This window comes from Brachycentrus maculatus, unplaced genomic scaffold (assembly GCF_059751285.1).
Source record: "Brachycentrus maculatus isolate JH-2025_06_01 unplaced genomic scaffold, ASM5975128v1 h1tg000059l, whole genome shotgun sequence".
Taxonomy (NCBI): Eukaryota; Metazoa; Arthropoda; class Insecta; order Trichoptera; family Brachycentridae; genus Brachycentrus; species Brachycentrus maculatus.
Window position 1 is genome coordinate 1,080,251 of NW_028280813.1, and position 27,242 is coordinate 1,107,492.

The following is a 27,242-nucleotide window of genomic DNA, read 5'->3' on the forward strand; positions in this document are numbered from 1 at the left end:
GTGTTTATTTTGTTGCCAAGCAAAAGTGACTTAAATGGCCCTCCTGAACATTTTACGTTTTGTAAGTTGGTCACTATCTCCTGTATGACTACGATATATATATATATATATATAAAAATATATATATATATATATATATATATATATATATATATATATATATATATATATATATATATATATATATATATATATATATATTTATATATATATATATATATATATATATATATTTATATATATATATATATATATATATATATATATATATATATATCCGCCTACGTAGTGTAATGGTCAGCACGCTCAGCTACCGTTCTGGAGGTCCCGGGTTCGATTCCCAGGGGGGTCAAATAAATATAAGCGATTTTTTCACTCTTATATTTATTCAATATTACCCTGGACTGGCACCTGAAGCGGAGGGCTGATCACCTTTCCTTCGTGTGTTAACGATCAAGATAACACTGCGTTTATATGATGCAGTGCCCTATGCACCATTGAGTTGCGGATAAGGGTTTGATATACATATATATATATATATATATATATATATATATATATATATATATATATATATATATATATATATATATATATATATATACATTTTTTGGCCGGAAGACGCTTTATTATGATTTAGGTAAATTTTGGGGGTCCGAGAAATTATACACTTAATTGTACTGTATATAAGTTATATTGAAATGCCCCATTTTCGGATGTCCCCCTCAACTCCTCACCTGATCCTCACACATCAATTTTACAGTCCCATGAATTGGTCTCTCCCTCAGCTCCTTTACCCAAAATCACTCCATTGTTTTCCTCGTTTGCGTCGAATTTACAGCTGCGTGAATTGGACCTCCCCATCAACTGCTTACCTGATCCTGAACTCCTTTTTTTCTCATATTCTTTAATTTTACAGTTGCATGAATTGGTTCTCCCCGTCAACTCCTTACCCGATCCTGCTCCCTGCTCTTCTCCATTTTCATTCTTGACTCTACAATTACATAAATAAGATCTCTTGGATTTCTTTTGTCCTTCCCACTCATGTACAAGCCAGGTCGGTTGGAAGGTATCGCTGCCCGGCAACGTGCCCGCCGGCGTACATATATTCCGTGCAAGAAATCGAATGAACGTTCTGTTGTTTTTTTTTCTGTGATTAACCGAGTCACGGTTATCTGTATTACGGTTGTCTGACCGGGTTCTTGTGTTAGTGTTAGGTCTCGGCGCGATAGCTTAGTTGCCAATACTTCATATCGAGTAGCCGGTTATATACACATAAATATATATGGGTGTATATATATGTATATGTGTGTATATATCGCTCACTCCTTTCAACAACGTCATATATCAAAAAACTTGATTTTTCAGGAGATCGTTTTTAATGTTTAAAAATATAATGAAATGTATTAAAAATAAATATCAAGCCACTTATTGAACTTTTTACTGTGCAACAGATCTTTTTAGGTAAAACCTGAAGGTTTTTTCTCCATTTGAAAAATATTTTTTATATTTAAAAAAATAATTAAACGATACCTTTTCTTCAAAATGCAAAAGCAACACTTTCTGCCCTGTAGCGGGTAAATATTAACTTAAAAATATGCCGCCTTTGCTGGGATATAGTACATTTTCTGGGCATTCCGAAAACATGCACAACTGAAAATTGACGATATGACGTTGTTGAAAGGAGTGAGCGATATACGTACATGTGTGTGCATATATATATATATATATATATATATATATATATATATATATATATATATATATATATATATATATATATATATACATAGGTATATATACGTATTTGCCGGCTAACTTGTTGAATTGTAAAAAAATCATTTAAAAATATTAGTAAAACAATTTGTATACAGTTAGTTTTGTAAGTTGGACACGCCCGATGAATAATGTCATATCTGCAGTCATGCAATATATATATATATATTGAATATAAGACTAGATTTAGATTTTTCCAGATGTGGCCTTATCCGCCGGGTGTGTCAAGTATTAGAATAATTTAATGAACCCTCTCTGAGGAAAGCAGCGATGGCTCGGGGGGCAAACTCGCCAGCTCCATATGTGGCGGGTCTGAAGCCCGAGCCGACGGTGATTCGTCTTGCGTAGTATGTCATTGTATTTCGGCCTACGAAAAAATAAACACTACCGTTTCCCTATCATGTATTCGATGTCTCTTAGTGATAAATTTATTTTTATTTTATTTAAAAATGTAAATATACTATTAATATATTATTTTGTCCGTGGTGACGCTCGAAATGGTTGTTTTATTGCTTGAATCCCCTTTTTTCTGACAGGACGGAGTGCTGGCACCCACCCTGATGTCCAAAAGCTGCAGCGGCGTCATAAGGAAAAACAGTTATTAGCAGCCCTAAGAAGGACTTTTTTGTGAATAGTACAAATTTGTATAACAGCCCTGAAAAGGGCCTATGGGAAAACTCAAAACACTTGATTTAATATTTGAATCCCTTTTTTCCTAATGCCCGAAGAAAGATAGAGTGCTGGCACGCACCCTGATGTCCAGGAGCTGCAGCGGGGTCGTAAGATAAACAATTATTAGCAGCCTTAAGAAGGACTTTTTTATGAATAATACAAATTTGTTTAACAGCCCTGAAAATGGTCCTTATTCTGTCTACGGTAACACTAAAAAACACATTTTATTTACAAAAATTAAATTATAAGCTTAAATTATAAAGGTGAAAATGATATTTTCTGGCGTTTCTCATAATCCAGGACCTCACACACTAGTAAAAGAGTTTCTGCTTAATAAAAAGCTTATTTACATCTCACCAATAGATGTCTCTAGTGAAGTTCTAGTGATTCAAGAACAATGTTTCAAAATTGGTTCATATATATAGAACTTCCAAGAATTTGAATAGTGTGGTTGTCAATAACGGGTAGAATTGGTGAATGTTACACGTGTGTAAAGTGATCACTTAAACCAGCCTATGACGGTCGTAAGCTGCGTAAATGCCCAGACTTCCATATTCTTCTTCGTCTATGATGAGATGTCAAAAAAAAAAATTATAATACATGTTTTATTGCTTGAATCCCTTTTTCCCTGATGCCCGGAGAAGGACGGAGTGCTGGTACCTACACTGATGTGTGGAAGCTGCAGTAATTACAAACAACGTTAACCTTTTAAACGCGTTAACTTTGTTCCTAAGAGACGCTCGTGCGCGGCTGTATTTCGCCGTTTTTTAAATGATTACTTTTATCATGTATTTAGTTATGAAACGATTTATTTTCCTAAACAAAAACGTTCAATGGGATTCATTGTGCCTTTTTGGTACTCTATAATACACGTGTGTCACATTATTCTTGAAATATATCGTAATATAAACAAATTAGATCGTAACATAAATAAATCAAAGCACGCATCGTGTGTCACTCTTACCCACTGGCGATGCGTAGCGTCGAGAGTGAGACAGATATAGGGCATGATTATGGCGCGGACTAATTACCGACCGCAAGAAAAATCAGGGATCTGTTGTTTTATTTATCCTTGTGATGTTACAAATTATTAGTCAGATATTTCAACAGATGTCATAAGGCCAAGGATTGACGTATTATTTTATCCAAAGTTCCACACCATGAAAAAATCCCTCCAAGTTGAACTGAGGTTGGAAACTTGGAGCAAAGTGAAAACACAAACGCTTATGTCAGCCACGTATGGGGCATGTCTTGTTAAAACACATACGCTTGTGCGAGCCGCGTGGATCCAGTTAAACAGTGATTAGTAGTTTTATTCATTGATTCCGCAGTCACTTTGTGGTAATAACTATCCATTTTAATTCATGTTTTACTTGGTAAAGATAGCCATATTTTTCATAAAATCTATTGTGGCCGTCTTTCGACGATTCCGCATTATTTTTAACAATCATAGAGTATTTGAAAAGATGCGGAGTGCATTGAAACACGTGTTGATTTTAAGAAATATTGATTTTTACCAAGTAAAACTTAAATTAAAAAGTAATTAGTAGACAAAACGATGTACGATAGATGTACGAACGGTGAAATAAGGAAGGAATGCAAAGCTGAGATAAGCATTATCCATCAAATTAAGAAAGGTGTGTTGAGATGGTTTGGACATGTGGAGCGAATGAGTGAGGAAAGAACGGTAAAACAAATTTATGAGGCGAATGTTAGCGGGAAAAGAAGCAGAGGAAGACCGAGAAAAACATGGCACGATCAGGTATGCCAAATACTTGAAAGTGGTCAGGTTAGGAGTCGTAACAATCGGCAAGTATGTATGAGGAGATGCATGAACGTGGAAGAGGCGAAGAATGTTTGCAAGGACAGAGTGGTGTGGCGCTCTATTCTCTCTGCCTACCCCTGCGGAGAAGCGGCGTGATGGTTAGTTAGTTTTTTTAAAAATTAGTAGCCCTAAGAAGGATTTTTTGTGACTAGTACAAATTGATTTAGTAGCCCTAAGAAGGATTTCTTGTGACTAGTACAAATTGATTTAGTGGCCCTAAGAAGGACTTTCTTGTGACCAGTACAAATTGATTTAGTGGCCCTAAGAAGGACTTTCTTATGACTAGTACAAATTGATTTAGTGGCCCGAAGAAGGACTTTCTTGTGACCAGTACAAATTGATTCAGTGGCCCTGAAAAGGGCCGTTTGTCCGTGGCGAAATCAGATTTTCATATGGTGTATAAAATACATATAACCGGAGCATGCGGAAGTTTTTAGCACCGTAAGGGAAGATTTTTTTTAAAGAAATATAAATAAAACACATTATTTATTACACATTTTATTTTCTCAAAAAAACACAACCTTTCTTTGGTAAATTATTCACAATTTAGATTAAATTTATCGACCTATAAGGAAGTTTGGTGGTACATGAACGCCCGCGCTTATAACCAAAGCTCGGGGACATTTATTTCTACAATGGGACTGCTACTGCCATCTATGCTTGTATTCAAACACTAAACTGTACAATAACTCATTCCTCAAATACAGTTTAGTTTACAATAACTCGCGCTTCAGACACAGATTAGTTTTCAAAAACTCATTCCTCAAATACAGTTTAGTTTACAATTACTCAGCCTCAGATACAGTTTAGTTTACAATAACTCATGCCTCAGATACAGATTAGTTTACAATAGCTCATTCATGTATCTACATGAACTCACTCACCGTGAGTTTAAATTATATAATATTAAAATTAAATTGATTTCTCTATCACATCTTATAAAAAAAAAAAATTTAAAAAATCGTATCCGATATAAAAATGATGGCTTGGAAGGAAGAATTCAGTCAGTTTATGATTTTCCAATGGGAATTTTCTTCATCACGTTGTGTAAGCGAGATCTGTCATCAAACAGGCTTCGAACTAGAATGACCTGCAAAAAAATATATAAACATACATATAGTTTTTCTTATGAAAACCAAAACCATGTATGGTAGATGTTATTAGGTATCCATATTGCATTAGCTTTTAGAACTTGTATATATCCAAGGGTCTTGGATCCCTTTCACACGCGAGTAGTTATTTAATAGATTTGGGCGTATAGCTGATTGCGGCGCCATCTGTGTGAAGTATACATAGTTTACTCCATTTGAACATAGGTGAGGTTCATTAGTACTACTTGTAATTAGTATACTGAGGGTCGGGCGGCAGACTGCCGGAGTATAATTAGGGTCCTTTTCCATACTGTCGGTAGAGAGCGGGAGACGCTTGCGAGCGTTCTATTTGCTTACTTTAGGTAGAGCGCGAGAGACGCCTGCAAACATTGTACAGATGGGAATTGGGTGTTGCGGCTACTTGTGATTAGTATACTGAGGGTCGGGCGGCAGACTGCCAGAGTATAATTAGGGTCCTTTTCCATACTGTCGGTAGAGAGCGGGAGACGCTTGCGAGCGTTCTATTTGCTTACTTTAGGTAGAGCGCGAGAGACGCCTGCAAACATTGTACAGATGGGAATTGGGTGTTGCGGCTACTTGTGATTAGCATACTGAGGGTCGGGCGGCAGACTGCCAGAGTATAATTAGGGTCCTTTTCCATACTGTCGGTAGAGAGCGGGAGACGCTTGCGAGCGTTCTATTTGCTTACTTTAGGTAGAGCGCGAGAGACGCCTGCAAACATTGTACAGATGGGAATTGGGTGTTGCGGCTACTTGTGATTAGTATACTGAGGGTCGGGCGGCAGACTGCCAGAGTATAATTAGGGTCCTTTTCCATACTGTCGGTAGAGAGCGGGAGACGCTTGCGAGCGTTCTATTTGCTTACTTTAGGTAGAGCGCGAGAGACGCCTGCAAACATTGTACAGATGGGAATTGGGTGTTGCGGCTACTTGTGATTAGCATACTGAGGGTCGGGCGGCAGACTGCCAGAGTATAATTAGGGTCCTTTTCCATACTGTCGGTAGAGAGCGGGAGACGCTTGCGAGCGTTCTATTTGCTTACTTTAGGTAGAGCGCGAGAGACGCCTGCAAACATTGTACAGATGGGAATTGGGTGTTGCGGCTACTTGTGATTAGTATACTGAGGGTCGGGCGGCAGACTGCCAGAGTATAATTAGGGTCCTTTTCCATACTGTCGGTAGAGAGCGGGAGACGCTTGCGAGCGTTCTATTTGCTTACTTTAGGTAGAGCGCGAGAGACGCCTGCAAACATTGTACAGATGGGAATTGGGTGTTGCGGCTACTTGTGATTAGTATACTGAGGGTCGGGCGGCAGACTGCCAGAGTATAATTAGGGTCCTTTTCCATACTGTCGGTAGAGAGCGGGAGACGCTTGCGAGCGTTCTATTTGCTTACTTTAGGTAGAGCGCGAGAGACGCCTGCAAACATTGTACAGATGGGAATTGGGTGTTGCGGCTACTTGTGATTAGTATACTGAGGGTCGGGCGGCAGACTGCCAGAGTATAATTAGGTCAGCACCTGCAGGGCCCCCACAGCCAGGAGCGCCACCGCGTGCCCGAGGGAGCACAGCTGCACGCGGGAGCGCGCGCCCTCGGCGTAGTGCGAGTCGCGCGCGCTGGCCGCGGCGCCCGCCTCCTGCAGGCGGCGCGCATGGGCTAGCAGGCCGTGCAGGCGCGCCGCCAGCGCCAGCAGCCGCGCGTGCGACTCGCCCGGGAGGTCGTCCTCCTCCTCGGGCGACTCCGGGTCCTCGGCGGATTGGTTGTCGATCATTACGTCAAAGTACACCTACAGACGCACAGAGCTATAATATTATATATAACCATATTGCTCACTCCTTTCAAGAACGTCATAAATCAAAAAACTTGATTTCTCAGTAGAACGTTTTAAAAGTTTAAAAATATAATACAATGTATTAAAAATAAATATCAAGCCACTTACTAAACTTTAAACTGTGCAACAGATCTTTTTAGGTAAAACCTGAATATTTTTTCTCCATTTGAAAAATATTTAGTTTATTCAAAAAAATAATTAAACAATACCTTTTCTTCAAAATGCTAAAACAACACTTTCTGCCCTGTAGCGGGTAAATATTAAGTTAAAAATATGACACTTTTGCTGGGATATAGTACATTTTCTGGGCATTCTGAAAACATGCACAACTGAAGATTGACAATTTTTGATTTATGACGTTCTTGAAAGGAGTGAGCGATATTATACAACTCCAATCCTGGACCCTCAAGGTGAATACAATGAATTGAATAGAAGCATGGTTTCACCGCAGAATGCTTCATCCACACTGGGTGGATAGGGTCACAGGTGAAGAAGTTCTCAGAAGAGCTGGATCTCACAGAGAACTCTTGTCCAACATCAAGGTTCTAAAGATCGCAAGAACTTACTCCTCAGACACAGTTCACTTCACAAGAACTCACTCGCCAGATGCACTTCGCTCACAAGAACCTGCTCGCCAGACACACTTCGCTCACAAGAACTCACTCGACAGACGCAGCTAACTTCACAAGAACTCACTTCTCAGACGCAGATATCTTCACAAGAACTCACTCCTCAGACGCAGCTAACTTCACAAGAACTCATTTCTCAGACACAGTTTACTTCACAAGAATTCACTTCTCAGACGCAGCTAACTTCACAAGAACTCACTTCTCAGACGCAGATATCTTCACAAGAACTCACTCCTCAGACGCAGCTAACTTCACAAGAACTCATTTCTCAGACACAGTTTACTTCACAAGAATTCACTTCTCAGACGCAGCTAACTTCACAAGAACTCACTTCTCAGACGCAGATATCTTCACAAGAACTCACTTCTCAGACGCAGATATCTTCACAAGAACTCACTTCTCAGACGCAGCTAACTTCACAAGAACTCACTTCTCAGACGCAGATATCTTCACAAGAACTCACTTCTCAGACGCAGATATCTTCACAAGAACTCACTTCTCAGACGCAGCTAACTTCACAAGAACTCACTTCTCAGACGCAGATATCTTCACAAGAACTCACTTCTCAGACGCAGCTAACTTCACAAGAACTCACTTCTCAGACACAGTTTATTTCACAAGAATTCACTTCTCAGACGCAGCTAACTTCACAAGAACTCACTCCTCAGACACAGCTCACTTCACAAGAACTCACTCCTCAGACACAGCTCAGATCACGAGACTCACTCCTCGACACACTTCGCTTACAAGAACTCGCTCGTCAGACACAATTTCATTCGCAAGAGCTCACTTCTCACATACAGCTCACTCACTCCTCACATACAGTTCAACTCACAAGAACTCACTCCTCACATACAACTCACTTCACTAGAACTCACTCGTCCACACACTACGCTCACAAGAACTCGCTCGCCAGACACACTTAGCTTGCAAGACCCACAGCCCAGCTCAGTTGACTATGATCTCCACCTACCGTCTTGTAGTTGAAAGAGCTGTGCGTGTTGTCGAAACAGAAGCGGTAGTCCCCGCTCTCGGGGGCCTTGTCCTTGTAGGCGCCCGCCTGGCGCCGCCCGGGGGCCTGCAGCACCCGCCCGCCGGGCGCCAGCAGCACGAACCCAATGTCCAGGGACCCGAGACGACCGTCAATCACCTGAAAGGGAGACATGTGAACGTTTGAGTAGATTCTTCAATATATATTTTTTTACAACATTTTGAGTGTGTTTTTATCATTTTTTAACTTATAATTTGACCAGTTAAATGATTACTCATGTATGTGATTATAATCCAGGATTCGGACTTCACATACAATTTAACGATTTTTCTGCTTAATAAAAAGCTCCTTTTCATCTCACCAATAGATGTCTCTAGTGAAGTTCTAGTGATTAAAGCACAATGTTTCAAAATTGCATCATATATCGTTCACTCCTTTCAAGAACATCATAAATCAAAAATCGTCAATTTTCAGCTGTGCATGTTTCGGAATGCCCAGAAAATGTACTGTATCACAGCAAAAGAGGCATATTTTTAACTTAATATTTACCCGATACAGGGCAGAAAGTGTTGTTTTTGCATTTTGATGAAAAGGTATTATTTCATTATTTTTTTTAAATATACTAAATATTTTTCAAATGGAGAAAAAACTTTCAGGTTTTACCTAAAAAGATCTGTTGCACAGAAAAAAGTTTAATAAGTGGTTTGATATTTATTTTTAATACTTTGTATTATATTTTTAAACATTAAAAACATTCTCCTAAAAAATCAAGTTTTTTGATTTATGACGTTCTTGAAAGGAGTGAGCGATATATAAATTGCTTCATTTATATACTTCCGAGAATTTGAGTAGTGTGGTCGTCAATCATGGATAGAATTGGTGAATGTTACACGCGTGCACAGTGATCACTTAACCAAGCCTATGACAGATGCCATATTCTTCTTTATCTATGTAGAGATGTAAAATAAATGTTAAAAACAATTCCCAAGCGAGGTAAACCAGATTTGTGAACAAGCATTTGGACACACTCAAAACGTTGTAAGATTATGGACGTCTGGGTATTTACAGGGCTTGCGACCTGTCACCAGCTATGGACAAGGGTTCGAAGAAGAAACTCGCCTGGTATTCGATGTCGATGAGTTGCCCCTGGGTCGCGGCCTGATAGAAGCAGTCCGACTTGCCCGCGGCCACGTTGACCGTCAGGTCGCGCTGGAAGCTGGTGCCGGCGGTCGCCGCCAGCAGTCCGAACAGCGTAACCAACTCCTGGAACAAAGCGACGTCATCAACTCTTTACCCGAAGTCGGCACACAGTCTGTGTCGTCGCCGATGGAACCCCCCACCCCCGGCACACACTTCGTGCCGATATCAATCGCAAACAAATGAAAATTCAAGCATGTACGTTTGCTAATATCATCAATTTTAGTAATACTATCATCACGCCGTTTACCTGCAGGGGTAGGCAGAGAAGATAAACTCACCGACTCCTAAGAGTGAGATGATCTTTAGAAAAAGACTAAAAACACATTTGTTTGCTAAATCATTTCCACCATAATATTTTCCCCAATTCATTCACAGTGAAGCGCCCTTGAGGTATTATTTTACGATAATGGCGCTATATAAGTTATCCAAATTTATTATTATTATTATTTTTAAAAAAACCCTTATCCGCACCCAAATGGTGCATGGTGCACTGTCATATAAACGCAGTGTTACCTTGATCGTTTATACATGAAGGAAAGGTGATTCCAAATGCAAAAACAACACTTTCTGTACTGTAGCGGGTAAATATTAAGTTAAAAAATTAAAAAATTTGACGTGCTATAGTACCTACCTTATATTTTATCTTTTGCACAGGTTTATAAAAAGCACAAATTTATTTGGTTTTATCAACAATAGCGAGAGTTTTTGCCTAGAATTTTCACTCATGAATTACATGAAATTATAATAATAAAGCCCCTATCCGCACCCCAATGGTGCATAGGGCACTGTCATATAAACGCAGTGTTATCTTGATCGTTTATACATGAAGGAAAGGTGATCAGCCCTCCGCTTCAGGTACCAGTCCAGGGTAATTTTGAATAAATATTACAGTGAAAAAATTACTAATATTTATTTTACCCCCCTTGGGAATCGAACCCGGAACCTCCAGAACGGTAGCCGAGCGTGCTGACCATTACACTACGGAGGCGGACAATTAATAAAATTATTATTATTATTCATGTTTAATTATTCAAAAATTATAATATATATTTGATTTATTTGATAAAAACATTTTTTAAAAAAACATCTGGCAACGCTCACGGAACAAGCATAGGTCCGCTCTTGTCGGAAGCCCAAAAGCTACTGCCGCTATCCCGCTAGTTGCTAGCCAGAGAACATTGAGCTTTGAGCTCCTCACGCTTGCACAGTGCAAGTATGCAAGAGTGAGATGCGAATATAGTGTCGCGGTTCCCGCAAACTCTTCACGCGCTGTTTGTACGCGAATCTGTTTCCGATATTCGCAAAATGCCTCCGATGTACCCGATAAATTGTGATTATTATCAATATTATTTTTTAAATGAATGCGTTAATATGTTATGGAGGAATAACTAAAATCTTAGCCTTGTATTTATTATATTTATAAAGATATAATGGTTATTAGAAGCAATGTGTACTAGGTACACACCACCGGGAAGGGGGGTTAAAATAAAAATAAAGTCATGCAGGTTTAAATGTCAGGTACGCCACATATTTACGAAAATACAAGCAAGATATTGACAGAATTCAATTTGTAACGACCCAATGGTGGTATGGACAAATTCCGAAGGATCTTATTAAATATACTATTTCTGGCGAATGGAAGCCGGCTGTATTTGTAAGAAAATCTATAAATACATCTACAATTCAATAATTAACAGCACTTACGAACATGGCCGGCGTGTTGCGAGCCACTCTGCTTCGATGCGGCGACGATATTGAACTGCCTTTACGCTCTTCCGCCGGCGAATTCAATTAAACTCAATGAAAAGACTCAACTAACCGCCTAAATTTCCGAATTGGTTCGTTTGTATACGCTCAGCTGTCAACGGGCAAACGTATATACTGTCATTATGATTTATGGCAATTATCGTGTAATATAACTAGCCAAGTATTTAGACGTTTTAGAGTACCTACCTTAAATTGTATTTTTTTTTTGCACAAGTTTTTTAAAAACTAATTAACCATCACGCCGCTTCACCGCAAAGGTAGGCAGAGAGAATCGAATGCCACGCCTGCCACTCTGTCTTTGTAAACATTCTTCGTCTCTTCTACATTCATGCATCTCCTCATATATACCCGACGATTATTACGACTCTTGATCCGGCCGCTTTCAAGTATTTGACATACCTGATTGTGCCAAGTTTTCCTCGGTCGTACTCTGCTTCTTTTTCCAACTACATTCGCCCCATAAATTTGTTTAACCGTTCTTTCTTCACTCATACGCTCCACATGTCCAAACCATCTCAACACACCTTTCTTAATTTTATCGATAATGCTTATCTCAGCCTTACATTCTTTCATTATTTCATCATTCGAATATCTATCAAACATCGTTTTGCCACACATTCGTCTGAGGGATCGCATTTCGACTGCATTCAGTCTGCTTTCATCCTTCTTTTGCCAACTCCATGCTTCGCTTCCATACATAAGGGTTGGAACCAGAACTCCATTGTGTACTGCCAGTTTAGCTTCCGCTGATAGATTTTTATTTGCTAAAACTGATTTTAGTGCACCATTCACATCGTTTTTTTTTTTTTTTTTTGAAAAATATAAATGGAATATATTCGCAGATTATGAAATAAATTTCTTGGAAAACGTTTCTATTCACCTCATTCAGTGAGTTTTAAATTGATATATTTTCTAGCTGGCAGCATAGCATTCATATTAAAGTAGTAGTATATTTTTCCGCGTGGCAATCTTTTTATTTTGACGTACACGTGCCGTCAAGTGTCAAAATGGTCGCTTCAGAAAAAGTCGAAAAAACTAAGAAAAAGCGTCATGTGTCTAAGAAAAATAAAATTTCCTGGCGCAAAAATGTCGACATACAGGATGTGGAGGATTTCCTGGAGGATCAAAGGCTAGAGGAGCGTCTTGGGTGAGAATAAAAACATCGTTTTATAGGTTATGTTTTTGTTTTGGCTAAATACCTTATATACCGCCATTTACGTGAAAAAATACACTCTGAAGGGGGCTTTAATAATTTCTGGAATAAAAAAAAAAGTATGGCAATGATCTAGGGAAAATAATTTGCTTTTTAAATGAATTTTTCTTTCCTTTTGTACATATCATACTATTACTGAACCGTTCGTGGAATGCTATCTTACCAGAATATTTGGCGAATGTGTCTTTGCCGTTGTGGGTGCGATGGCATGGAATGCTCTTCCACCAGTAGTTAGAAACAGTGAGCGTGTAATGGTATGTAGCAAGAAAAAAATTTAAAAACGCATTTGTTTGCCAAATGATTTAGTTAATTTTCTTTTCATACTATTTTTTGACATCTCATCAAAGATGAAGAAGAATATGGAAGTCTGGGCATTCACGGGGCTGACGACCGTCATAGGCTGGTTTAAGTGATCACTTTACACATGTGTAACATTCACCAATTCTACCCATTATTGACAACCACACTACTCAAATTCTTGGAAGTTCTATATATAATAATAATAATAAAACCCTTATCCGCACCCCAATGGTGCATAGGGCACTGTGTCATATAAACGCAGTGTTATCTTGATTGTTTACACATGAAGGAAAGGTGATCAGCCCTCCGCTTCAGGTACCAGTTCATGGTAATATTGAATAAATATTACAGTGAAAAAATCACTTTTATTTATTTTACCCCCCTTGGGAATCGAACCCGGGACCTCCAGAACGGTAGCCGAGCGTGCTGACCATTACACTACGGAGGCGGACATATAAATATGACATATATACATACATATATATATATATATATATATATACATATATATATATATATATATATATATATATATATATATATATATATGAACCAATTTAGAAACCTTGTTCTTGAATCACTAGAACTTCACTAGAGACATCTATTGGTGAGATGTAAGTATTTGGACACGCTCGAAATGTTGCGATCTATTTTTGTATGAAATAAATTCGGGGTAGAAGAAATAAAGGACACATCCGGGAAAACGATTATTCGCGGAACGATAGATATAGGTTTCACTGTATTAAGTAAATCTATAATTAAAAATAATTATAAAGTATAATGTGTGCAAGGAAAGCGATTTATTGATGAATGTTAGCAAATCCAAGATTACGGTTTTTGAAAGAGAAGAACGCAGATCTGAATGTGAAATATTGGTAAACGGAGAGATTCTGGAACAGGTAGATGATTTCGTGTATTTGGGTAGTATGTTTTCTAGGGATGGAAATATTGATAAAGACTTACAAAGGAGAGTGAATGCTGGGAACAAAGTGAATGGTGCACTGAAATCAGTTATAGCAAATAAAAACCTATCAGCGGAAGCTAAACTGGCAGTGCACAATGGAGTCCCGGTTCCAACTCTAATGTATAGTGAAACGTGGAGTTGGCAAACGAAGGATGAAAGTAGACAGAATGCAGTCGAAATGCGATCTCTCAGAAGAATGTGCGACAAAACGATGTATGATAGATGCGCGAATAGTGAAATAAGGAAGGAATGCAAAGCTGAGATAAGCATTATCTATAAAATTAAGAAAGGTGTGTTGAGATGGTTTGGACATGTGGAACGAATGAGTGAGGAAAAAACGGTAAAACAAATTTACGAGGCGAATGTTAGCGGGAAAAAAAGCAGAGGAAGACCGAGAAAAACATGGCACGATCAGGTATGCCAAATACTTGAAAGTGGTCAGGTTAGGAGTCGTAACAATCGGCGGGTATGTATGAGGAGATGCATGAACGTGGAAGAGGCGAAGAATGTTTGCAAGGACAGAGTGGTGTGGCGCTCTATTCTCTCTGCTCACCCCTGCGGGGAAGCGGCGTGATGGTTAGTTAGTTAGTTAGTTAATAAATTAATTTTATCATCGATGTTATTGTTTTGCTTCAGCACTCCATTCGCGGAGAAGCCCGACGCGGAGCTGTTCATCATAGACACGGAGCCTTCCACCAGAAGCACTAAAGCTAAGGTCAAAGCCACAAGGAGTCTAACGGCGCGGCAAAGGAAGCTCCTGGAACTGCCGGAAGTGCCCAAATGTCTCCAGGCACTCGTCAACACTTCAAAAGTAAGACTGATGCTTCTTCTACTTTCTTCTCCTTCGCCTGGCTGTTCTACTAAACAGTTCACTGCGTTGTTGGCTGTCCAAACTTAAAACACCCCAAGGGACATTTTTTTTTGTAGTACGTTTTTTGCATTTTTGGACCAAGTAGAATCTACTTGGTCCAAAAGTGTCTGGGGCTAAAACATGGGTGGCCAACGTTTTCAGTAGCCGGGCCAGATTTGAGAAATGAGATTTCTTACCGGGCCGTAAAACGATAATTTATTATATATATATATATATATATATATATATATATATATATATATATATATATATATATATATATATATATAATATATAAAATAAACAATGTGTTGCTTTGTTATTAATGTTTATTCTTAATTTATCTTTATAATATTTTTCTATCTATCTATCTGATTCTGACAGTTCAGAATATTGTATTTTTTCTATCTGACGTCTTTTGTTTTATTCAGTGCGACGCATGCGACATCTGGTGGTAGATCTGTTTTATGTAGGTACTATATGTAAGTACTTAATAAAATGCTAGGTACCTAGGTATTTTATTACATATATATATATATATATATATATATATATATATATATATATATATATATATATATATATATATATTATATATATTTATATATATATATATATATATATATATATATATATATATATATATATATATATATATATATATTTATAAATCTACCGTCGCTAAATGTCGTCGGACCATCTCTTTTAGGGTCTTCCGATGCCTCTCTTATAGCGTGGAACGCGTCTACCGTGTGAACGGGGAGTTTAGTGTATTACTTGAGTTGCTGTATCCATTTACGAAAGATATTTATAATTATATAGGTGCTGTATTAATTTACGAATGATGTTGATAATGCTATTAGTACTGTATCCATTCATGAATGATATTATTAATGATTAACTAACTAACTAACTAACTAACCATCACGCCGCTTCTCCGCAGGGGTAGGCAGAGAGAATCGAACGCCACACCACTCTGTCTTTGCAAACATTCTTTGCCTCTTCTACATTCATGCATCTCCTCATACATACCCGAAGATTATTACGACTCCTGACCCGGCCGCTTTCAAGTATTTGACATACCTGATTGTGCCAAGTTTTCCTCGGTCGTCCTCTGCTTCTTTTTCCAACTACATTCGCCTCATAAATTTGTTTAACCGTTCTTTCTTCACTCATACGCTCCACATGTCCAAACCATCTCAAAACACCTTTCTTAATTTTATCGATAATGCTTATCTCAGCCTTACATTCTTTCCTTATTTCATCATTCGAACATCTATCAAACATCGTTTTGCCACACATTCGTCTGAGCGATCGCATTTCGACTGCATTCAGTCTGCTTTCATCCTTCTTTTGCCAACTCCATGCTTCGCTTCCATACATAAGGGTTGGAACCAGAACTCCATTGTGTACTGCCAGTTTAGCTTCCGCTGATAGATTTTTATTTGCTAAAACTAATTTTAGTGCACCATTCACTCTGTTCCCAGCATTAATGATTTAGGTGCTGTATCCATTTATGAATGGTATTTATGATGATATAGGTGCTGTATCCATTTATGAATGGTATTTATGATGATATAGGTGCTGTATCCATTTATGAATGGTATTTATGATGATATAGGTGCTGTATCCATTTATGAATGGTATTTATGATGATATAGGTGCTGTATCCATTTATGAATGGTATTTATGATGATATAGGTGCTGTATCCATTTATGAATGGTATTTATGATGATATAGGTGCTGTATCCATTTATGAATGGTATTTATGATGATATAGGTGCTGTATCCATTTATGAATGGTATTTATGATGATATAGGTGCTGTATCCATTTATGAATGGTATTTATGATGATATAGGTGCTGTATCCATTTGCGAAGTATACTGATAATGAAATAGGTGCTGTATCCATTTACTAATGATATTGGTGTTATATCCATTTATAAATGATTTTGGAGCTGTATCCATTTACAAATAATATGGGTGCTGTATCCATTTACGAATGATCTTGGTGCTGTATCCATTTACAAATAATATGGGTGCTGTATCCATTTACGAATGATCTTGGTGCTGTATCCATTAACAAATGATTTTAGTGCTGTATCCATTTACAAATGAGATGGGCGCTGTATCCATTTACGAATGATCTTGGTGCTGTATCCATTTACAAATAATATGGGTGCTGTATCCATTTACGAATGATCTTGGTGCTGTATCCATTAACAAATGATTTTAGTGCTGTATCCATTTACAAATGAGATGGGCGCTGTATCCATTTACGAATGATCTTGGTGCTGTATCCATTTACGACTGATATTGGTGCTGTATCCATTTACGAATGAAATTGGTGCTGTATCCATTTACATATAATTTTAGTGCTGTATCCATTTGCATATAATTTTAGTGCTGTATCCATTTATGTATAATTTTAGTGCTGCATCCATTTACGTATAATTTTAGTGCTGTATCCATTTACGAATGATATTGATATTGTATCCATTAACGAATGATATTGGTACTGTGTCTATTTACGAACGATCTTGGTGCTGTATCCATTAACGAACGATATTGGTGCTGTATTCACTTACGAACGATATCATCGATGACGCAGGTGGGAGACCCGAGCGGCAAGCGCAACCACGTCCGCCCGGTGACCCTGAGCAAGAAGACAGAGACGAAGAAGATGAGGAAGGGCGTCTACAAGAAGAAGTTTGAGATGGCCGAGAAGAACCGTGCGCTGGACAGGCAGAGGAAGCGGGAGGTCAAGGAGTGCCGCACCAACATCACCAAGGACCTGTGGGGGGACGAAGGTACGTGATTGTGTCGGTGTCTCAACATAGACGATGAAGAGTGTGGATGATAGTAAAATTAATAAATGAGAGTGAAAAATCATTCGTGTATTTTGGTCTTCACAGTATTTAGGGCGTATCAAAATCCTTGTTCACAAATCTGGGTGTCTCAACATAGACGAAGAAGATTGTGGATGATAGTAAAATTAATAAATGAGAGTGAAAAATCACTCATGTATTTTGATCTTCACAGTATTTAGGGCGTATCAAAATCCTTGTTCACAAATCTGGGTGTCTCAACATAGACGATGAAGAGTGTGGATGATGGTAAAATTAATAAATGAGAATGAAAAATCACTCATGTATTTTGATCTTCACAGTATTTAGGGCGTTTCAAAATCCTTGTTCACAAATCTGGGTGTCTCAACATAGACGAAGAAGAGTGTGGATGATAGTAAAATTAATAAATGAGACTGAAAAATCACTCGTGTATTTTGATCTTCACAGTATTTAGGGCGTATCAAAATCCTTGTTCACAAATCTGGGTGTCTCAACAAAGACGAAGAAGAGTGTGGATGATAGTGAAAAATCACTCGTGAATTTTGATCTTCATAATATTTAGAGTGTGTCTGAATCCTTGTTCACAAATCTGGGTGTCTCAACATAGATGAAGAATAATTTGGGTATTCCTAAGTGGTTTCCTCCCAGCAATGAGCAAATTCTGAGAAGTTCCCGACTTGCCCACACTAGATTATCCCTATTATCAATTACAATTTATTGTGAAATGCAAAAGAATTTATGTGAGCAGAGGAAGACCGAGAAAAACATGGCACGATCAGGTATGCCAAATACTTGAAAGCGGTCAGGTTAGTAGCCGTTACAATCGGCGGGTATGCACGAGGAGATGCATGAACGTGGAAGAGGCGAAGACTGTTTGCAAGGACAGAGTGGTGTGGCGTTCTATCCTCTCTGCCTACCCCTTCGGGGAAGCGGCGTGATGGTTAGTTAGTTATTGATAATCTTGTGTAACCTTGATACGGTGCCCGATGCACCGACTGAGTGCGTTTAAGAGTGCTGGAAGAGAAGTTTTGATTGATGATTGGTGATAATGATGAGTGGTGTGGCGCTCTATTCTCTCTGCCTACCCCTGCGGGGAAGCGGCGTGATGGTTAGTTAGTAATAAATGAGTGTAATCCAATAGGGAATTAATTTTTTATAAACCTGTGCAAAAGATAAAATATAAGGTAGGTACTCTGACACGTCTAAATACTTGGCTAGTTATTTTTCATAATAATTGAAATTGACCGCAGCCGTGACGCCGGAGGCCCCGGCGCCCCCGTCGGAGTGGCTGTCCCGGGACACGCGGGACTGCAACGAGCCGCGGATACGCCCCAAGCGCCCCGCCAGGAAGGCCGCGCGGGCCAAGGCCGTGGTGGCACCCCACCCGGGGGCCAGCTACAATCCCAACTTCCAGGTGAATTATTTTTTTTTCTTTATTTTAAATTCTTTTGCATTACATAACATAAATTCAAATATGAAAAAAATATTAATAAAATATAAAAATGAATACAAAAAAAGATCCCACAAAGGCATGGCCTGGTGGGTATACAATATAATTTAGTATAATAATAAAACCCTTATCCGCACCCCAATGGTGCATAGGGCACTGTGTCTTATAAACGCAGTGTTATCTTGATCGTTTACACATGAAGGAAAGGTGATCAGCCCTCCGCTTCAGGTTTCAGTCCAGGGTAATATTGAATAAATATTACAGTGAAAAAAAATCACTTGTATTTATTTTACCCCCCTTGGGAATCGAACCCGGGACCTCCAGAACGGTAGCCGAGCATACTGACCATTACACTACGGAGGCGGACGAAATATACTAAATATTTTTCAAATGGAGAAAAAACCTTCAGGTTTTACCTAAAAAATTCTGTTGCACAGTAAAAAGTTCAATAAGTGGCTTGATATTTATTTTTAATACATTTTATTATATTTTTAAGTTTAAAAACAATCTCCTGAAAAATCAAGTGTTTTGATAAATATGACGTTGTTGAAAGGAGTGAGCGATATATTAAATAAATACCCTATGGATTATTTAACGTATGTTTTTTCTCTTTATCAGGATCACCAGGAGTTGCTCCGGGAAGTGGTCACGCAGGAGGAGAAAATCATGAAGGAAGAACGGCATTTGAACAGAGTGACATCAGCCATGTTTAAAAAGGTTTCCATCAAACAGAAAATGGTATGTATATGAAATTTAAAAAATAGTTTCTATTTGAATTTTTTCTTTATTTTTTGTGTGTATTCGTTCATTCACTCATTCAAACCCTTATCCGCACCCCAATGGTGCATAGGGCACTGTGTCATATAAACGCAGTGTTATCTTGATCGTTTACATATGAAGGAAAGGTGATCAGCCCTCCGCTTCAGGTACCAGTCCAGGGTGATATTGAATAAATATTAGAGTGAAAAAATCACTTATATTTATTTGACCCCTTATTTTGGGACACTCTGTCTGGCAATTCGTATGACCATGTTAATTAAGATTAACTGTATTTATCTGAAATATTTGTTGGTAGAATATACTCGGGTGATAGAGAGATCAGTGATTAAAGTTATACCTGCGCCGGGCCAGACATTGTGGCCCGCGGAGCTGCCTACTAGAATCATACGGGCCAGAATGTCTGGCCTACAGAGTGGTAAGAGTTAAATAACGTTTCGAGTGTGTCCAAATACTTGTTCACAAGTCTGGATTATCACCAGGGCATTTACAGGGCTTACGACCATCATAGTCTGGTTTTAAGCGATTCAAAGGAAATTGATCGTTATAGTTAACCCTTTAGGGGCAGAATAAAAAAAAAATTTACTCAAAACATTTTTATTTCTAGAAATTATTTATAGATAAGCATATACAGCATTTGTCCGCCTCCTTAGTGTAATGGTCAGCACGCTCGGCTACCGTTCTGCAGGTCCCGGGTTCGATTCCCAGAGGGGGTCAAATAAATATAAGTGATTTTTTCACTGTAATATTTATTCAATATTACCATGGACTGGTACCTGAAGCGGAGGGCTGATCACCTTTCCTTCATGTGCAAACGATCAAGATAACACTGCGTTTATATGACACACTGCCCTATGCACCATTGGGGTGCGGATAAGGGTTTTAAAAAAAATAATAATAATATTTATTCAATATTACCCTGGACTGGTACCTGAAGCGGAGGGCTGATCACCTTTCCTTCGCGTGCTGACGATCAAGGTAACACTGTGTATATAATGCAGTGCCCTATGCACCATTGGGGTGCGGAAAAGGGTTTGAATGAATATACAGCAACTGAAAATTTACCGAAAATTGTGCACACAGATGGATACAATATTTATCCCTCAACAAAATTAAAAATACACATGTGTAAATTCCAAAAGTTAAAAATACAGAAATTGTTATTTGTTCTCCAGGAAGACGACCTGAGGGAGCTGCGCCAGGGGCTGCCGGAGCCGTCCAAGGCCCCCTCGGAGGGCAGCGGGGACGAGTACCGCGCCGTCAACCCGGCCGTCCGCAACCGCAAGAAGGACCTGAGGAAGAAGAGGCACGTCCGCGAGGAGCGCCAGGCCCAGGCAGCGGCCCGCGAGCTCGCAAGGGAGAAGAAGAAGATCGCCGACATATACAAGTGAGGTGTAGGCTAGGAACACCAGGATGAGAGCAAAGGTGGAGACTGACCGGAGCATTTCGTCGTAACATAACGTGGTAACATCGCTTGCGGCGAGCGTCAGCAAGCATCCGAAACTACGGATGGGGCGCTCGGCTCGCTGTACTGACTGCCTGAATGCTCGCATCCTAACATTATCCGGAGCATCGGTCTGTATGTTCCCGATAGTTACCTAAGACAGCGTCGGCATAGATTGTTTCACATTCCTATACACAGGACCTACCTGCCGATGGTTATGCCTGTAGGAAGAGCTACCGCTATGTTGAACAATATCACATTGGATATAGATCTGTTCCATGTGTCCGAAGGAGTTTTCCGAAGCGAGATTCTTCTACACATTTAACAAGAGTTTAATATAAGAGTTTCTGCTTAATAAAAAGCTTCTTTACATCTCACCAATAGATGTCTCTAGTGAAGTTCTAGTGATTCATGAACAAGGTTTCTAAATTGGTTCACATATATAGAACTTCCAAGAATTTGAGTAGTGTGGTTGTCAATAATGGGTAGAATTGGTGAATGTTACACGTGTGTAAAGTGATCACTTAAACCAGCCTATGACGGTTGTAAGCCCCGTAAATGCCCAGACTTCCATATTCTTCTTCATCTTTGATAAGATATCAAAAAATAACATTTAACAAGAGTCTTCTTGCGTAATTTGTTTTTTTAATGTATACGCCTTAAATGTTTGTTTGTAATGTATATATTAATTATTTATTAAATTGAATTGAATTGAATTGAAAAAAAAACATGTTACGTTACGACCAAATGCGGAGGTCAGTCTCCGCCTTGACACACTATCTGCGGGCAGATTCCCGCTTATAATAGAGATAAATATCTCTGGAAAGAAGTGATAACATTTAACCATACTGTATACATCGATCTGTACCCGACGGATTCTCCAGTTCTTTGCGCGTGGCAACAAGGATAGCCTGGAACGACTAGTTGTGATCGGTAACCTGGAGGGAAAGAGAGGGAGAGGAAGATCCCCCACACGATGGACCGATCAAATTAAGGCAGCAGCAGGCACCTCGCTGGTTGGAGCGCTACGTGCAGCGCAGTCAAGGGATAACTGGAGAAGAGTCATTGCTTCTGCAAGGGTCACAACCCTCAGCAATGAGGAATAAGACGGAGAAGAAGAATATACATAATGATATGAAATCAAAAGATGCCGCAAATGTCTTGCGTAAAAATAACTTATAATAATAATAATAATAAAACCCTTATCCGCACCCCAATGGTGCATAGGGCACTGCGTCATATAAACGCAGTGTTATCTTGATCGTTTACACATGAAGGAAAGGTGATCAGCCCTCCGCTTCAAGTACCAGCCCAGGGTAATATTGAATAAATATTACAGTGAAAAAATCACTCATATTTATTCTAACCCCCCCTGGGAATCGAACCCGGGTCCTCCAGAACGGTAGCCGAGCGTGCTGACCATTACACTACGGAGGCGGACATAACTTACAGCGGAAAATAACTTACACGCAATTTACGACGAGTCGAGTGATAAGGTAAAATTACCCTTCCCGCAGATAGTGTGCTAATATGCGAGACGGAAGATGTCGTTAGGTGGGATGAATGAAGGAGACATCCGCTGAGAGAAGCTGCCGGTGAGATGACGAGAGAGAGAGAGAGAGAGTCTTCTACTTTGCGTCGTGTTTTAACTTTTTACTGTGCAACAGATCTTTTTAGTTAAAACCTGAAGGTTTTTTCTCCATTTGAAAAATATTTAGTATATTTAAAAAACTTATTATACAATACCTTTTCTTCAAAATGCAAGAACAATACTTTCTGCCCTGTAGCGGGTAAATATTAAGTTAAAAATATGCCGCTTTTGCTGGGATATAGTACATTTTCTGGGCATTCCGAAAGCATGCACAACTGAAAATTGACAATTTTTGATTTATGACGTTCTTGAAAGGAGTGAGCGAGGTGTAGGATGTAGCGACATTTCAAGTGCAGTTTCGGTGACTGAAGAGAGAGTGTACTCGGCTAGTTCTCGCTTATAAGGGCTTGGTGACGTCACACTGCTATGTTGCGAGTGTTTTTGCCTAGAATTTTCACTCATGCATCACATGAAATTATAGTAACTTTAAACATAAAGAGTAAATCCACTCACGAGTAGGCACAGGCTATGATACTTATAAAGTTGAAGCCCGAGTAGGGACATGATAAACGGTGTTGCATAAGCCGTAGCTAGATTTCAGAGTCACTTGGACGTTAGGTAATTAAAAAAAAAACACTGCTACGTTCGTAAACGCGCGGGACATTCACCGCGACGCTTTGCAATTTTCAGATTGCGCTTCATCCAGAAGTCCGTGGGCGAGAGGGAGAAGAGGCTCTCGGAGCAGCGGGCGGCGCGGGTGAAGCGGCGCTCCGACAACCCGCCTGCCCCGCGCCTGAAGGCCGTCGGGTACAAGGAGCCGGCCCCCGTGTTCCTGGAGGCCGCCGAGCTCAGCGGGAACCTGCGCAACCTCGTGCCCAAAGGTAGGAGACAGAGAGAGGTGTCCGCCTTGTGATCTGCGCCCAAACGGGCTCTCCGTACAATGCTATAGCTATCGAGACAATACTGCATCAGCATTCTTACCCAGAATGCTTTGGTAACCTACCTAAAAGTGTCTGGAAATCTTAGCATCCCAGGGCTTACGACCTGGCAAAACCTGATTATACTGGTTTTTTTTTGTTAGATGGGAGTTGCATCTCTTATTCACCTCGCTTATTGTGTATAATAGTCGTCAGTGGCCTTCCGGGGAATCCTCAGGGTTGGAAGAAGAGACACGAGGGGTTGATGCCCTCAGTTGGCATTCTAAGGACATGTCCCAACCATGTCCACCTTCTCCTCTTCAGGACTTCCAGTATGAGGGGCTGTTGAGTTCTTCAAATAATACAAGCGTACCATTCAGGGAGTACTTTGTAGTCTTTAAAAAAAATATATAGCTGCATTTATTCTTTACCTTGCTTATTATGTACAAGGTTTATAGATTACTAACCTGATTTTTATTTCTCCTAGCTAAAAACGTGTTTTATTTAAATCTGTGTTGGGAACAGGAGGGATAATCTAGTGTGGGCCAATCAGGAACTTGTCAGCATTTGCTCATTGCTGGGAGGAAACCACGTAGAACTGCTCAGGAGAAGCCGCTCAGAGTCTGCTGACTGTCCTCAGCAGGCCTCCCGTTCCACTAGAAGCGGGTTGGGCACGTTGTGTCCTAGCTTGGTGTATGGTAGCAATGTCCTTAGCTAGTTTTATCATTTCGCTCACTCCTTTCAAGAACGTCATAATTCAAAAAACTTGATATTTCACAATGTTTTTAAAGTTTAAAAATAGAATACAATGTATTAAAAATAAATATCAAGCCACTTATTGAACTTTTTACTGTGCAACAGATCTTTTTAGGTGAAACCTGAAGTTTTTTTCTCCATTTGAAAAATATTTAGTTTATTTAAAAAAATAATTAAACAATACCTTTTATTCAAAATGCATAAACAACACTTTCAGTCCTATAGCGGGTAAATATTATATAAAAATATGCCTCTTTTGCTGGGATATAGTACATTTTTCTGGGCATTCAAAAAACATGCACAACTGAAAATTGACGATTTTTGATTTATGACGTTCTTGAAAGGAGTGAGCGATTTTTGATACCACCTCTCGTGAGAGTTCTTTATAAACTACCATCGGTCCTCACCCAGACTCCTGCAACGCGCCTTCTGTTGCCTTTGAAAGTTGAAATGGGGGTTTTGACTGTATTAGGATAGGTCCACAATACACTTCGCTTTGCATAATGCACAATACACCTGTTCTGTTCCAGGCGGGGGGCTCACGGAGCACTTTGTGTCGCTGCAGCGCCGGGGCATAGCCCCCGTATCGGCCCCGCACACGCTGAAGGTCGCCAAGAAGAAGCGATACACGCTAACTTCGCACAAGCTGCCCTGGGAGATCAAGGAGGGTCCGGTGAAGCCAAGCAAGAGAAAATAGCCCCGCAAACCAATCGGCTGTCCAAACTAAAAACACAGTAAGGGACTTTTTTTTTTGTAGTAGGTTTTTTTGCATTTTTGGACTTTACATAGTCCAAAAATGCAAAAAAGCGTACTGCAAAAAAAATGTCCCTTACTGTGTTTTTAGTTTGGACAGCCGCAGTGTTAGACAAACAATAAACTCTATTCCTCTTTCAAAAATGTCTTGTTTATTAATATAACAAAAGAAGTGTCTAAACACGTTGAATGCCATGTGAGCTATATTTAACTCGCTCTGTGTTTGGTCAAGAGGTTGCGTGAATTAAATATAACTCCAATGATTGATTGTATTTTACGTCCTGTGAATTACCAAATAAGGATCCTAACCAGGACCTTGACAGGACACTGCAGACTGAGGAAACACATGACAAAAACTGGACTACATGACTCCCCAGTATGCAGATTTTGTATGGAGGATAACGAAACACCAATCCACATTCTCTGTAATTGTGAAGCACTCACTCGCAAACAAAGTCATATCCTTGGGGGACCTCTACTGGACTCCGAGAAGGTGAAGCTCCTACCACCAAGACATGTGTGAGTTACAGTTATAAACAGTGTTATCTTGATCGTTGAAAACCCTCATCCACACCCGATGGTGCATAGGGCACTGCATCATATAAACGCAGTGTTATCTTCGTCGTTAACACATGAAGGAAAGATGACCAGCCCTTCGCCTCAGGTACCAGTCCAGGGTAATATTGAATAAATATTAGAGTGAAAAAATCATTTATATTTATTTGACCCCCCTGGGAATCGAACCCGGGACCTCCAGAACGGTAGCCGAGCGTGCTGACCATTACACTACGGAGGCGGACAAAAAGTCAATTTACTAACCTGATTTTTAAAAACTGTGCACGCCACTGTACTACTGACATTCTATGGACACGATATAGGAGCACTCAGTGCCTCCTAGAGCATCGTTACGTGTGTGTACAAATATCATACCTTACATCCATTCCCCTCCTCTCTCTCTCCGACCTACAGATGAGCATCAGACGCTTAAAAAGAATAAAATTTAAAATAAAACAAAAGGTTACTTCAAAAAGCTTTTTATTTACTTTACAAACTAGTTTAGTAAGAACAAGTTATTTGCGTTCATCTATATAGTTCTCGTGTTACTTTGTTTTATAACCGGCGACGCTTCTATTACAACAATTTATACACATATTCCCACTTTACAGCTACTCCCGTCACCCGTTACTTCACAAAGTTCACACAATTTGGTTCGGACATTCAATAAGTTTATATATATATAATAAAATATATAGGTAGGTTAGGTACCTAGGTATTTTATTACATCTCCCCCCTTGGAGAAAAAATAATTGTAATAAAATACCTAGGTACCACCTATACATTTTACTATATATATATATATATATATATATATATATATATATATATATATATATATATATATATATATATATATATATATATATATATATATATATATTATATATCGCTCACTCCTTTCAAGAACGTCATAAATCAAAAATCGTCAGTTTTCAATTGTGCATGTTTTCGGAATGCCCAGAAAATGTACTATATCCCAGCAAAAGAGGCATATTTTTAACTTAATATTTACCCGCTAC

The 27,242-nt window shown here is 39.2% G+C and overlaps 3 protein-coding genes across 3 annotated transcripts in view; 1 reads left to right on the top strand and 2 right to left on the bottom strand.

Moving 5' to 3' along the window:
- Positions 1–27,242, bottom strand: part of CCT7 (chaperonin containing TCP1 subunit 7) — a 140,494-nt gene that overhangs the window by 44,361 nt on the left and 68,891 nt on the right. The gene's annotated exons all lie outside the window — the stretch shown is intronic.
- LOC148311719 (transmembrane emp24 domain-containing protein 5-like) lies at positions 4,759–11,930 on the bottom strand. The gene is made up of 5 exons (XM_088256245.1): positions 11,737–11,930; positions 9,952–10,095; positions 8,815–8,991; positions 6,901–7,167; positions 4,759–5,363 (listed from the first exon to the last, which is right to left on the bottom strand). The coding sequence occupies exons 1-5, from the start codon at positions 11,740–11,742 to the stop codon at positions 5,283–5,285; spliced, it is 675 nt and encodes a 224-aa protein (XP_088112371.1). The 5' UTR covers positions 11,743–11,930; the 3' UTR covers positions 4,759–5,282.
- On the top strand, positions 12,769–25,809 carry LOC148311720 (ribosome biogenesis factor Nop53). Its single transcript, XM_088256232.1, has 8 exons — positions 12,769–12,946; positions 14,913–15,087; positions 17,740–17,938; positions 19,228–19,391; positions 20,046–20,165; positions 21,380–21,591; positions 23,930–24,120; positions 25,443–25,809. Exons 1-8 carry the CDS (start codon positions 12,807–12,809, stop codon positions 25,607–25,609), a joined length of 1,368 nt encoding a protein of 455 aa, XP_088112358.1. The 5' UTR covers positions 12,769–12,806; the 3' UTR covers positions 25,610–25,809.